The sequence below is a fragment of the Grus americana genome, chromosome 15 (assembly GCF_028858705.1).
Source record: "Grus americana isolate bGruAme1 chromosome 15, bGruAme1.mat, whole genome shotgun sequence".
NCBI lineage: Eukaryota > Metazoa > Chordata > Aves > Gruiformes > Gruidae > Grus > Grus americana.
In genome coordinates, this window is record NC_072866.1 from 13,237,192 (window position 1) to 13,251,850 (window position 14,659).

General features: G+C 49.2%; 1 protein-coding gene across 3 annotated transcripts in view; it reads left to right on the plus strand.

Moving 5' to 3' along the window:
* Positions 1-11,825, plus strand: part of MAD1L1 (mitotic arrest deficient 1 like 1) — a 372,656-nt gene extending 360,831 nt beyond the window's left edge. For all 3 annotated transcript variants that reach the window (XM_054842372.1, XM_054842373.1, XM_054842374.1), the window contains one exon: positions 10,733-11,825. In XM_054842372.1, the coding sequence (XP_054698347.1) occupies positions 10,733-10,891 (159 nt within the window). In that variant the 3' untranslated portion in view covers positions 10,892-11,825. The remainder of the gene's footprint in view (positions 1-10,732) is intronic.
* Positions 11,826-14,659: the final 2,834 nt, after the last annotated feature.

Below are 14,659 nucleotides of genomic sequence, written 5' to 3' on the forward strand. Positions count from 1 at the left end.
CTTCCCCACAGGGGTTTGTGAGCTTTGAAGGGTTAAAACTCATTCTTGAAGACACAAGGAAAATGTTTGATATGTTCAAAATCAACTTTATTTTCCTTCTTTGACTTTCTGGGTAGTGACAACTCACGCTTACTTTGGTCCTGTTGACAGTCGTGCTGATGATAGCGATTTCAAATGAAGAAAAACGAAGAAAATGTGAGCCAGCAAAAAAAGCAAGTGCAATAAAAGTGCCTTCCTCGACTCACGCTAAGATTGTGAAATTTGGTTATTGATGTTGCAACAGCAACTAATGTTATCTCCAAAGCCAACACTTAAATTCCACTTCGGCAGATCATAACTCTAAGCGAGTCACACAGTCCCGTAGGAAGAGGTAATTACTGACCAGTTCTTCTTGCTCCCAGGTGAGCGGTGGCTTTGGTCTCCTTGGCACTGTAACGCAGAGCACTGGCTCTGTGCAGAGGTGACTAATATGTGTCACCAATTTCCTTGATGTAAAGCTTAAAACCTGCATTTTAGCCTGGGGTGCCAGACTATGACAAACAAGAACTAGAAGAAGGTAATGAATAAACATGGTGAGAATTTCAGCTGTAATCTGCCATCAGGTCCATCTGTTACTCCTTCCCCCACAAGCCTTGCAAACCCAATGAGCCGGGAACAGGCATGCTCCATATACTGTCCCATCCTTCAGCCACATATCTAAGGTCTAATTGTCTGCTTGTCATTAGGTTTATCACTTACGGTCTCTTGAGCCATTATTGGTCACAGAATTTTCTTGTTCAGTTCTTCAGCCTTCCGTCCACGCTGCACGTGACAGGACTTCCAGAAGGATACCAAAAAGATGAGGAGGAGGAGGAGAAACGTATTAATCACACGTTGGTGTCGGCTGTATCGCAGAATAGCAGTCGGTCCAGTGAGACGTGCCTCACAGGCGTGTGTAATCTGCTAATTTAACCATTCCAGCGTGCGCTCACCCTCCCATCTCTTGCAAAACTAGATGCCCAGCTCCCAAACGAGGGGCTTCTTTTCCAGTTGGCAGCTGGTGAGTCCTGAGGTCCGTATGACTTATTTGCACCCTGTGTCATGCGCAGGCACTTCATTCGGGGTGAGTCTTAGGTTTTCCTGCTTATGTGCTCTAATCCGGAGAAGAAAACAGAGCTCCCTGGCAGGAGCGTGATGCAGAAGCAGCTAAGCAGAGGAGCGGTACGTGCCTGGTGTGACTCAGTGAGCGGTGAAGGCTCCAGCAAGTTCTGCCTGTTGGTGAGCGGTGGTTTGCTCTGGGGAGCAGATGTCTATCTCCCAGGCAACGCGGCAGCTTGCAAAAAGTTGCCATCAAAATTCACCGTGGTTCCAGCCGTCTCTCGTCGATACAGGGTTTTGCAAACTTAGCTGCTTGTGTTCTCTTATAGGCCTCATGCTCACAGCTGCAGTTCACAAGTGGAGTATCTCCCTGCTTTGGGAATCAGGCCATCTTAATTAAAGCCCACACAGATGATTTTTTTTGCATTTCTCCCATAGGTGCTTCCTTCTCATGTTCCAGAAAGTCCATGCTCTTGGTTCTCTGCTCCTCTGTTGCTTCCAGCTCTCCTCCCAGCAAGGGAGATGGAGAGGAATGTGATGAGCAACTTGGCTGGTTAATGAGATCAGTTCCCTGTCTAAATGAGGGGTTCTTCTACGCTGGGTTCATTCGCCAGTCCTGGTATCTCCCTCAAGTTGTCTGTCTGCTTCTGGCTCTCCTGGGCACCTGATTTGAGTTGCGCCTACTTTTCCCGTTGTGCCAAGCCACCACGGTCATCGGGGCCATGCGCGCACCAGAAGCTGCCTCTGGATGGCAAGGCTGGAGAGCGACGTGAGGCTGTGATTTGGCTGGGAAAACGGAACTTAAATAACACCCAGTGCCTCACATTGCAGGCTACAACTGCGGAGTCATTTCAGAGAAAGTAGCGGGAGATTTTTCTCTCCCTAATTTATGTCTCTCCTGCATATGGCTTCTATGGAGTTGCTAATGTTACAGACAGATGGGTTGGCATTTTACTAGACAGAACACATGGGCTAGATGTTGTTAATGCTTGTTAGCTACTCACTCTGCAGCTTGACCAGTCCAATACGGTCAACTCGCAGATGGTTGGAAAGCTGCAGCCTGGGTGCTGGAGCGGTCCAGCTCTGCAGCACGTGGTTGTGACAGCAGTTGGGATAATGTGCGTTTGGCTGCTTTTTCTGAAGAGCTTTGTTGCAGGTCAGAGATACCTGTGGCTGGAGGGGTCAGCACAGCTTCCCCATATGTCAAGGAGAGACACTGATTGGTAAAGATCCTGGGGCTTTTAATAAGGTATTGGCTTTAAAGGCTTCATTGCATGGTTTGAATTTTTATAGAATGGGGTTGGAAAAATTCTGTGAGCCCTGTGCCTTGCTCTCATCTACACTCCTTAATGGTTGATGTTTATAAGCATACTTGGCGGTGAACGTTATTTAGCAGTCCAGAGGCCTGTTAAAAAGTTATAATTTAGGATCTCAAGCTCTGACTTACAGCCAGCTTCCAGTTTTAGTTTAGAGTGGACATCCCATGCAATTTTCCTTTCTCTGTGATGTGAATAGTCTGCTGTGATTTAGTCTCACCAGTCTTGTATTCAGCTGAACCATTTCTGGGTGTCACCTCAACAAATCTCCACAGGGTCAATCTCCTCGATAGCTGGTTTGGAGATCCCCATCAGAATCTGTGGGTGCAAAACTAGATGCTATGGGTGAATCATTTATGTTACCCTCTTCCCTCTTTGACAATACTGATGTTCAATTTACAGTGTAATGATGGGAGGCTGAATGCATCCTATAGATGAGACGGGGAATTTTAGTTTCAATACTTGTCCTTTAAAACTCTCAAAGCACTTTTGGAAAATGCATGGGTATTAATCCACACTGAGCAGTAGTTCTTCAAACCTATGATTTAAATTGGATATATTTGTCTCTCTCTGTCCTGAACTGTTGAGTAACATTATTGCACCCTGATAACAGCTGTCACATTTTACCCTGGGGGTTGCTCCTCAGTGATAGGTGAAATCACAGCAGTTCAAAGACCTGTCTTCCAGGATGAAAAGCTCTATAGGAATATTCAGATATAAAATAGTAATAGTATGAATCAAAAAATATGCTTCCCTTATTTTAAAGCCTTTGATCTTATTTTTATGGCATCACATTTGACAGTCTAAAGGGCATTAACCTGTAGGAGAAACCTTTTGAGAGAAGATGCTGACTTGCCCTCCACTGCGAAGAGCACCATCCCCCAGGATTAACACCAACTGGTTTTCCCCATCGAGAGGAGTGCAGGTGCTTCAGCGCATGTCCCTGCTCTTTTTTACATTTTTCATCTTTTTACATCGGGTGCAGGAGAGCTCAGATCAAAACACGTAGCTGTAGGGAGAAACTCCCTGCTCTGCAATACGCCCCGCTCTGCGTTTCTGTGCTGCTGAGCTGGTGCAGCATCCAGGACCCCATCACTTCTGTTGCTCGTGTGCATGGTGCCTGGGTCTTGTTTCTGGTTAAGATGGAAGAATATGAGCTGACCTCTTGTGTGGAAGATGTTGTGGGACTGTGGTTCATCTCAATGTTGAATAATAAGAAAGAGAAAGGAAATGTTTGCTATAAATCTAAGTGCACGCAGGGCTTTTTCTCACTTATCCCACCCCAGCTTTCAATTTTCTTCTTGGCATTGCCAGGCGCTTGCTTTTCTTTGCTCAGCAGCTAAAAGTAGCTTTTTCATTACATTTCCTGGAAGGCCCTTTACAGGCATCCATCCCTCTCTGCCTCATAAATTCACTTTATATAGCAAGCTGGTGACACGGAGGTCAGAGGTCTTGGCAAGAAGCAATTATTATAAAGAAGTACTCTTCCTCTTTTGGGTTACAAAGAGGATATTAAAGGGGAGAAAAACTTTGCTGCAGACAAGGAACGGTCATTTGTGAAAGGTAGGTGACATGATTGATGAAGAGCTGCACATCCTGCGAGAGCTACCTTGGGCAGGCATCCTGTCAGGCCAGCTGAAACCTACCCGTTACCACGAAAAAAGGAGGAGGAAACCAGTAAACAGTTTGCTAAATAACCTCATAAATATTTCCAGCCATAAGCACATGTTGTGGTACAATTTGTTTTTTTGTTTTTTTTTAATATTTCTCTAATTTTAAATGAACAGCCTCTAATTAAAGTGATTTAGTGGCTACCTGGGGACCTGGTATTTGAGCAGTGCATGATGCTTAGGAGAGATTGATTGGTGAGGCATAACTCAATTGGGGGATTTTCATAATGATATCATCACCCGAGAGAGACAAGTTTGAGCAATTAGATATTGCAAAACCTCGTGTTTGGGTTGTTCTAACTTCAGCAGGCAGTTTCCACATGTGCATACACACTTTCCCTGGATATTTGCTAGGCACTCTAGTTTTTTGCCTGGCTCTGTGCTTGGTGGACACGTCCCTGTCCAGAGTGACCCGTAGTGGTGATCTATCAGCTTTGCAGACCCGGAAAAAGGGTGCCAGCCCACTTGGCATCTGTGCATCCCCCCTCAAGATCCGCACGTGGACAAAGCGGCCTTTGACATTTAGAAAAATCTCGGCATCCAAAGCAAGAGGCAGAAACAAAAGGATTTTCTCATTTAAAGGTCAGAGCCAGCAGCTTCTTAAAAGATATTTTCAGATAGGTTTGTTGGGCTGTGACAGGGTTTGTGTGTAGCAATGGGTGTTGAGGAAGGCGGTGGGTGCCGCGGGGAAGGCGTCAGAGGGAGGCAAGGGGCCTCAGGACCACCAACGTGCCCAAGACTGTGGTGCACACGTGATAGCACTGCGGAGGTTTCGGGAGGTGATCAGGCGGCACGGCTGACCCTGAGGACTTCTGCTGACAGGGAAAGGTGTTGGGGAAGAGGGAGTGACTGTCCCACGCGAAGGGGAGGTCTGAGGGATTCGAATGATGAAGGCAAGTTGCCAAAGGGATCGATCTGGTGGGGAGATGTGCATAACCCATGTCAGAGTAGGCTTTGAGGTGGGGTGGGGAGCACCTCAAGGACAAGGGAAACAGCAGTAGGAACTGGGGCAGGGAGAGGAGAGCATGGCCACGGCATGGTCTGTAACACCAGAGGCCTGTGAACCTGAATGGAGCAGGGAGAAGCTCTGCATGGAGTCTCGGATGTGACGCTGTGTTGCCCCAGCCCTCGGCACGCACAGGGCTGTTTGCCGTGTGTATTCAGAGCAGTCGTGCATAGGGACGCAGCACAGACAGTGATTTATGGAAAGAGCATAGCAGATGAGATGGAGCCTCCACGATACATTCACCGGGTAAATGTCACTGGGCAATGATTCACTTGCTCATTTTGACCCCTAATACATCTTAGCCTTGAAAAGTACCGTCTGCTGTAGAGCATGGCCGAGCGGCATCTGCAAAGCAAAGGCTTGTGACTGTGCCAAGGGGTGGAAAGCCACTCTGGCATCCCTGCCAAAGTCCTAGACATCACCCTTCCTCACGCTGAGGTGTTTGAATTGGGATTCCCAAGCAGAGCCACCGCTCTTGCCTGGCACAAAGCTCCACCATCACTGTGGAAAGCTCGCCAAAAACCATTTGGAAACTCCACCTGCGTCACTTCGGGAGGGGGGTGTTCGAGGATGCAGGAGCACATGTCCTGCATGCATCGCACCCCTGCAGGCAGTTGTGCTTTCTTGATGTGGAAATCGGAGGCAGAATGTCCCCACTTCAAGCTGAAATCATAGGATCATAGAACAGCCTAGGCTGGAAGGGACCTTGGAAGAACATCTGGTCCAACCTTTCATGGGAGAGGGAGCCTAGGTGAGATTATCAGGTTGTATTAAATACCGAAACCCTCTTCTCCCTTTTTCTGCGTTTCTACCCCATGTTTTCTCGTGATACCACATCCCCATGTCAGCCTTCTCCTTGGTGTGTGCAAGCACCCTCTTTTCAATACGAAGCAGCCTTTGCCTGATTAAAGTCACACTGCATGCCGGTTTATAGCTGATGGCACTTCTGGAGCCAGAGTTAGGGAATCCATTGGTTTTTAGCTACCAAAATATGTCAGAGAGAGGAGGAAAAGGGCATACAAGAAACTAAAAAATTGGTGTGTCTAGTTCAGAGTGCATTTCTGAACCATGCGTTAGCTTGTAAATGAAGGAGACACTGCCACACTTTTGACATAGCTGCCTCTCAGCTGGTGGAACAAGCAGAAACGTAAATGCTAGGACTTGGCTTTCAGGGAGCGTTCCTGCGCAACAGCAGTATGGGGACAACGAGCCATTGCAGCAGAACCAGTGCAGTCAGAAGCCCTGTATCTGTTACGTTGAAGTGACAACAGTTGAGAGAAGTTCCATATGTTGCAGCATAACCAGCCCAGTTTGGCCAGCTGCGGGTCCATCCCCCAGCGGGGACGTTTGGGAGCGCCTATAGCTCCTACACATCTTCGGCGTTCTCTGCTCCTTGCCGAGATGGTCCCTGTTGGAGAGAAGAGCTCGCTTTTCTACCACGCTGGTGGTTATTTGAGAGACTTTTATATGTATATCTAAACTCTAAAGCTTGAATAATTTACCAATTTCCAGGGTTAAGAGGAAGATTTATGATGTTTCCTTCTGGCAGGCGGCAGCTGATCTTGATTCTCGTGGAAAAACAATTCTACTAATGGCTCCGTTCTCTGAGCAGATCCAGGAGCAGCTACTGCAAGTTTACGTCTCCATGTGGTAAATAGACCTGTCGTCTTGTGTTTTACAATATAGCGAAATCTGCCCACCGATCTGATTGCTCCATGGGGCAGCACAACCTGCAAGGAGAAAAACAGGGTATCACCCTTCAAATCGACGGCAGGAATCGCATCCCCCCACCAGCAGAACCGAGCGTGCGGTAACATGGGGCCAGGATTGATTTCCATTGCTTTTCTAGAAAAGGTCCCGATAGGCCTTAAATCAGACTGAACTGGCAACGGAGCTTAGCAAAAGCTGGAATCTTTCCTTTTGCAAGTATTTGAGATCTGAATAAAACATAACATAGACCTGAATCTCAGTAGTTTAGTGAGCCAGGCAGATTTTTTTCCATGAATTAGAAGAAACCAATATAAGGTCTATGTAAAGAGTACCTGTGAGATGATATTCTCGTAGTACTTCGCTTCAGCATCCCGGGCTGCTCTGTGCTCGGGGAAGCTGGGGGCACGGGGGGAATATTTGCATCTCTAGTGAAGCGCTGCGCTTGGCTGGCTCAGTGCAGTGGGAAAGGGAGAAGTGGTGGTGGTCCCCAAAGTCTTCTCTTGCATTGACTCCTCCGTGCATTGACTCCTCCGTGCATTGACTCGACTCCTCCGTGCATTGACTACGGGGCAGATCGGGGTACTCACAAGCTCAGCTTTTCCTTTGATCCCATGTATTCGGTTTGACTCTAAGTCTTAATGCTTTTTCCTTCCCACTTGTCTTTAAAAGCAACAACACACTACAGTGATGTAGCTCCGAGTAAAACACGGGGCGCAGAGCGGTTAGGGCTGGGTTTGAATACACTCTGGTCTCTCTTGCCCCATTCCCACTCATGGACTGTCCCTGTGGATCAGGGACACTTGTTTAGGTTCCTCAGTTTCATATTTTCTTCCTAATGGGCTTGGGTGGGTTTTGGCTTCATCTAAACTTAGAATTCCCAGGGATGCATCACCGAGGTGAATGGCGATTGCATTACATGGAGTGTCGTGAATAGCTGTTATGTGCTCTCACCTGCAAGTTCTTGTTAGCAGGGGTTGTGTCCAGGAGGGTTTTTCTGAGGTTTGAGAATTTTTTCTAAACTTTAAAAATTGATTAAAAATGAGTGGAGAGAGTCCTAGCTATGAACTGTGAGGAGGAGGACTCGAGCGCCCTTACAGCTTTGAACCACTGGAAATTTCAGCTTTGTATCTTTCATAAATCTGTTTTTTAGAGCTAGAGTCGCAGGTACGCGCCACATTGATCCAAAACGGTATGAAACAACCAGAGCCTGCAGCGTTCATTCAGCAGAGCGTCCCCTCCAGCGTCCCCTCGCTCCTGCACACCCCTCCACACCCCCCGCCTTGTCGTGATCCCCTGCTCGCTCCCGCTCCCACGCCACCCACCCCGGCGCTTCCCTCTCTGCCTGCGGCTCGCCGGGTGCACCAGGCAGGGTGCAGACTGGCATTTGAAAAGAAATCCTGTGAATTAATGGGAACATATTGCTATTATTTTGTATGATCACTTTATTTGTAAAGCACATGCTGCAAAGGTACTCCTGCTGTTGAACTCAAAGCAACAAATCTATCTATATATCCCAGTCTATACCACTTTATGAACAGATGGGTGAAGAAAAAAAAGCAATAAAAACAAGTAATAAGAAAGGTAACAATAATAGCAATTTTAAAACACTCCCAGAAAAAAAAAAATTCTAAATTTTTTTTTTTAAAGCAGCGTGAGATTGAATGAACTGAACTGCAAGTGAATCCATCCTCAAAGTCAGCATGTAAGCATCTCCCGGCAGAGGAAGAATTGCCTTTTTTCCAAGTGGCTGCCTTCTTGCCTTGTTCCTGTTACAGCAGAGATCATAAGAAACCTGGGTGAGATGTCTGGATTTTGGAAGCTTTTTGAGTTTTTCTGGTTTTATATTTTTTTTGAGTTCCTGGGGAGAGGAAGACAACAGCAGGGAAGACGGTGCCTCTCTTGACCATCCAACAACTGAGAGAAACCACGGTCCTGTTGAACGCAGTGGGAAATAAGTCTTCTCAGAAGCACGTATTTGTTCGCATAACTTTCTCTGAACGTTATTCTTCTGCTTCTGCCGAAGGAGGAAACTTTGGTTGTGAGGAATAGTACAGAGAACTTACCATTAATCTCATAAAAAAGAAATTATTCAAATGTAGCCTTCACCCGCGACACCAGTGAGCTCAAAGTAGAGGAGAAATTTAAAACGTTTATGTTACTCTTTTTCCGAGATCATAAACCACAAGCAAATGGTCTGGCACTGGATGCTAAATTTCTTAAGCAACTTGCTTTAATTAATTAAACTAGTAAACCAATTAATGGATTTACTTGTAAATTCTTAGAAAATTAATTCTGTGCCCAAAGAGTGTTTTAAATCTGCGAAGGAGGCAGTGTGTATTTCATACAGAGCTTGAATTCCCATTTTAGATGAATCCAATCCAGCGCTGACTTTGGAGACACAAGCGATGCACTCATAATACTCGGACCTTCCTCCGAAACCGGCGCTTCCCAGCAGCCGAATCCAGTGGGGGGAACTGCAAAACAAAACCTGTGCTGCTTTCACCGCATCCAGCCCGCGTACCAGCTCCTCGCTACGCTGCAGCCTCGTGTCGCGCCCCTGGCTTTACGTGCATTGCGGACGTACGTCCCTCCCTGTGCCCCCACTTGCCTTCTTCATCTGCCATCTCTGCCCTCTTCCCACTTCGCCTCTTTAATCTGACCCAGCGGTACATCGGATGGGCAGAAAGCAAGGCAGGTGGCTCCAGTAAGCAGCTGATTAAAGCCCTGAACATCCTTTGGAGTTGCTGAAAAACAACCAAGCCGAAGTGGAGGAGATTTAAGCAAAAGCTAATTTACTTTTCCACGTGGAAACCTTGTTTAGATTCCCTGCCTGGCTCAGGGGTGACGGGGGCATCCTCGGTACCTTGTGCTCTTCGCAATCTAAAGTGACACATACATGAAAAGTTCATAATCAAATGTATCCAGGCTACTGAGAACATGAAATCGGAAACTAGGGGGTTCCCCGGGGCTCTCGGCGGTTATCGCTTCCCTTCTCTCCCAGCAGGTAAAGCCACGTTTTCCCTTCACATGGCAATCCTCTCCTCTGGCTCTTGGCATCCCTGCACTGGGCTGGGGGTCTGCCCGCCCCGGGGGGATGCCGGCTTGGCCGGGCGCTGCCCTGCCTCAGCTCCGAGAGCTGCAGAGCAATTAGGAACGGGAGCATTCTGAGGAGGAAAATGGCAGGGGAAAAAATTAGCATTTGCGCTGTGATGTTTTTGCTGTTTATTAATAAACAAGCAGCTTTCGTGTCTCCGGGGGCAGGAGAGGCTTCAAGCATTCCTCATTTCTTGTGCATTTAGGGGGTTTTTTTTTGCTTGTTTTATATGTTACAGGAGATTTGTAATGTCTTCCCACATGTTGAGTTTCCTTATTTTCATGAGAGCATCACTGGAATAATTCCTCTGGAGCTCTCGGCTATGCGCTGCTGGGCTGATTTAAATATCCAGAAACGCTTTAGGGATGCGGGGTGGATCAGCAGCTCGTTGGGAAGGAGTCGTGTTAATTAGAAACAGGTCCACTTCCTCCTGCAGAAGTGGAGTGACTTCAGGGATAAGTGTTTTTATGGAGAGAACGCCCTTGCGTGTACCTCCTGCCACCCGAGACCTGGGTGGTGGTGGCGATGGCGACCCCGACGTGGGCACCCCGGTTCTGCGCCAGCGACAGAGCCTGGCCCCCAGGCAGACTCTTTCCAGGACGGTCGAACCCCTCGTCTCCCCACCGCCCCGTTGTCACTGGGGGAGGCTCGGGCAGGGGTCCTGCGTGGGCGCGTTGGAAGTGCAGAACTCCGGAACGGCCCAGTCCGCGCCCTGTGCCGAACCCCTGCGCCGCAGCAGGTAACACGTCGTGGTTACAGGTGGATTACAGGAGGCTCCAGGGCGATGGCTCTCCCCTGCGTCACAGGAGGTGAATTAAAACCCTGCTGTATTAACGGGCTTGTTCTTCTTTCCTCTCAGGCCTCCAGCTCCTCTGGTGGAAAAATGCAGCTTCTGGAAACCGAGTTCTCACGAACCATCCGGGAGCTCATCGAACTCCACTTGCTTCGCCAGGACAGCATCCCGGCCTTCCTCAGCGCCCTCACCCTCGACCTCTTCAGCCGCCAGACCATCGCTTAGCATCCTGCCACCAGCCAGGTGTGGAGCACTCCTGGGCAGGACACTTGAGGTAGCGAGGACAAATTCTTCCCTCCCACCCTTAATTTGTGGCATTGGGTTGCTTCTGCTTTGCAGGGAACTCCTCCTTTCCCTTTCTTTCATGCTGAATCCCAAACCGCCCTGGTTCCTCTGAAAAGCATCATTTCCCTCCTGTGGGAGGGCAAGCCTAGCTCCGTCCCAGGGCTTTCCTGTGCCAGGACCCAAATCCTTACCTTTGAACTGGGAAATGTGTCCATCACTGCCCAGACTGTCTCAGCATCTCTCTGGGAATATGGTGGGAACTGCTGGTTTGAGGAGCCACAGCATCACCATTTGCAGCTTTTCCCAAAAGGATCCCCCAAATCTGGGCCCCAGCAGAGAGATGAACCTTGTGGGAGGCTGGTGCTTCCTGCCCCCGTGGTTGTCCTCTCCTAATGGGAGCCAAGGGCTTGGTCCCTGTCCTCAGGGACCTGGGGAACTATCAGTCGTGAGTAGCAGGTTCTTTGTGGATACCTCCTGCTCTTGCAAACAGCTCATCACTCAACAGGGTTGAAATTATTTTCAAGATATCAAATTACCCGAGTCTGCCATCACTCTGCAGACAAGCACAAGCATAAATGGCCATTCAAAGACCCCATACCTGTGTTGACACCTCTGCGTTGTGTGGGTTTTGTTCCTCACCGAGACTCTTGGGCTGTTGGTTATCTCAGAACTGCAGAAGGTGGGAGGGAGCTCTTTGGGGTGTGCTCATTGCTGCTGACGTTAGCCTGCTGCCTGCCACCAGGCTGTGGGTACCTGCTCACCTTGCTGGGGGTCTCCCTCCTCCTCTCCTGCGTGGAGGATTGGGCATCCCCTGAAGTCTGAAATTTTGCGTTCCAATGGATATAGCTCTTTTGTCATAAAAATAAAGTGTCACTTCCCAAACTGGATGTATGACTCCTTTATTTGGGATATACACTGTGCTCCCCCTGTGCTCTCCCACATGTAAATCATGATAACGAATTGTCCATCAGTGGTCTGATGCTGGTACTGCTTTGAGAAGGGAGGACATCATTATCTCAGTTTTTTCAGGCAAGTCTCATTTGTGCTGTAAACCAGATTAGGTTGTTATGAACTTCTGTGTATATTGATTTCCTCTTGATATGAGCAGGAACATACTTCCTAAGCTTGGAGAGATGGTAGCAGTGAGCAGGCTAGAAAGCTAGCTTCAATGCTCACAGTGGCTGCAGGGTTGGCCATGCATGCTGGAGTCACTCTGGGACCTGTCGATGTGTCTACAGCCACGGAAAACACCCGATCAGAGGTGGAGGGACAAGCGCGCGCTCTGGGGAGGCCGCAGCCCCCAGCTCCCCAACCTTCCTCTCCGCAGGGTTTGCAGGGAAGTGCAATAGCAAAAGTTTGGCATTTTCTCTTCTGCTTGAAGAAGTCCTGGTGGAAGATGAATTGCCTGGCATGCTGTGCCAGGGGAACGCTGCCTGATTCATATGCACGACGTGGCACTAAGAGTCGCCTTCCTCAGTCATGGGGAAAATGAATCATGACGTCAGCCGCAGTCGGCTCCGCCAACACAATAGCAGATCCTGGCTGCCTCTGAAAATTTTTCTCCTGGCTCCTCGCAGGACAAATGAAGTAATTAATAAGTTTACAATAAACCCTCTATCTTAGCAAAACACGGGTGAGTCGAGAAGCGATGCTGGAGAGTGACAAGGGAAAACACGTTCTGCCCATTGGAAGGTTGCCTCCCAAGAGTGACAGGATAATAAGTTGGGGTAGAAAACACAGCAGTCTTCTGAGATGGCTTCGGTGGGGAGGAGAGACAGGTGAATTGCTGCTCTGCACCCTGTTCTCCCAGCAAGACTGATTTGTTCAACTAAGTGTAACACGGCAGCGCGGCTGGGAGAGGTGTCGTGAGGATGGGTGCTTGGCTAGATGTGCTGGCATGGTGCGGCGCCTGGTCCTGCTCATGGCTTGGGAAGCTGCTGGGGTAACTGAGCATCCCTGCCCCGCTCATGGTGTTACGCTGTTGCACAGCGAGCAGGCTTGGGCGCTACGAAAAACTGGGACTTTTGGGAAGCTTGGCTGCTCACTGGTGGAGGCCTGGGAGCATTCATGTGGAAGTGTGACCATTGCAGAGCCACCTGGGCCACCCATGGGACATGGGCTTGTGGTTGGGCACGGGGAAGAGGAGCCGAGACTCCCCAGTTTCTAGCTCCAACACCGCATCCAGGATGAAGCCCCAAACAGATGGCCATACCCTGCCGCCACGGCAGCTCCCATCTCTGCCGCCGTCATTATACTGCTCATCTCAGCTGTGACGGAGCTGCGAGGAGTAACTGCGACACTGAATTTCGCAGTGATTGCTCCTTCCATGCTGTAGCACATGGGGCTCAGCAGCCCATCGCAGGGCCCTGCCACCGTGTTCACCGCCCCCCACATCCCCCCCTCCATGGGGCAGCCCCCGGGGCAGTGCAGAGACCCTGGTTGCCACCGATGGTACAGCAGGTTTCAACCACCCCAGCTGGTGGGTGCACAAGTCCCATCTGGTTTTGGCTCATCGCTTGCAAAGCTCCAGCCCCGTTCACGGAAAATCCTTTTAGAAAATCTTGGGAGATCGCTAATAAATGTTGCAGTTGGTTGGAGGGGAGAGGTGAGAGTGTTAACAAGTGTGCATATGCTCGCTGGGTCTCCGTGCACGCTCACTGGGTTTATGTGCTGTAAGCTGTAAAATATGATTTATTAATGCACGGCTGGGGGACTGTGTGTGTCAGAGCACTGTCTTGTTTGCAGTGTTGCCTGAAGCTTCCCTTCGCTCAAACTGCTTGCGAGCCCCCGCTCCTCTACTGATCAACCCTTTTCATCTGCGTGCATATATAAATACCAAACAGGGGCAAGGAGCTGTCACGTACTGCCATACGGTCCTTGAAAGCAGCAGAGCCCTTGGCTAAGGCAGGTATTGCAAAGTTCGTGCCTCTCCTAAGGTCACATTTCGGAACCCGGAGCCTTTTGCTCCTGCTTTGTGCCTCCTGGCTCTTGGCATCGTTGGGTGTTGTTTGCATGAGCCTCAGGGTTGTCCTGGAAGTCTGTGATGCCTGAGAAGGAACTAGGGAAACCTTTTTGGGATGGGCCATGAGAAGCTTGGGGTTCGTAGACGTCAGTTACGGATCTTCTCTGTGTCACACTGTAGGAGGAAGGGAAGGAGAAGCCTCTCATGAGGAAAGGCTGAGAGAGCTGGGTCTGTTTAGCCTGGAGAAGAGAAGACTGAGAGGGGATCTTATTAATGCTTATAAGTATCTAAAGGGTGGATGTCTAGAGGAAGGCACCAGACTCTTCTCTGGGGTGCCCAGTGACAGGACATGGGGCAACGGGACCAAACTGGAACACAGGAAGTTCCATCTGCACGTGAGGAAAAACTTCTTCACTTTGAGGGTGACCGAGCACTGGGTCAGGCTGCCCAGAGAGGTTGTGGAGTCTCCTTCTCTGGAGAGATTCAAAACCCACCTGGACACCATCTTGTGCAACATGCTCGAGGTGATCCTGCTCTAGCAGGGGGGTTGGACTAGATGATTTCTAGAGGTCCCTTCCAACCCCGACCAGTCTGTGAATCTGTGAGAAGGGGGAAGAGCACGAAGCTGCGATGGAAGTGAGTACCTAGGGAGCAAAGGGCAGGAGCGGAGCTGGGGATGGATGGAGAGGAAGAAACAGGGTGCTGGACAGAAAGGGAAGCCACAGTTTCTAAAGAGAAAGAAAAGC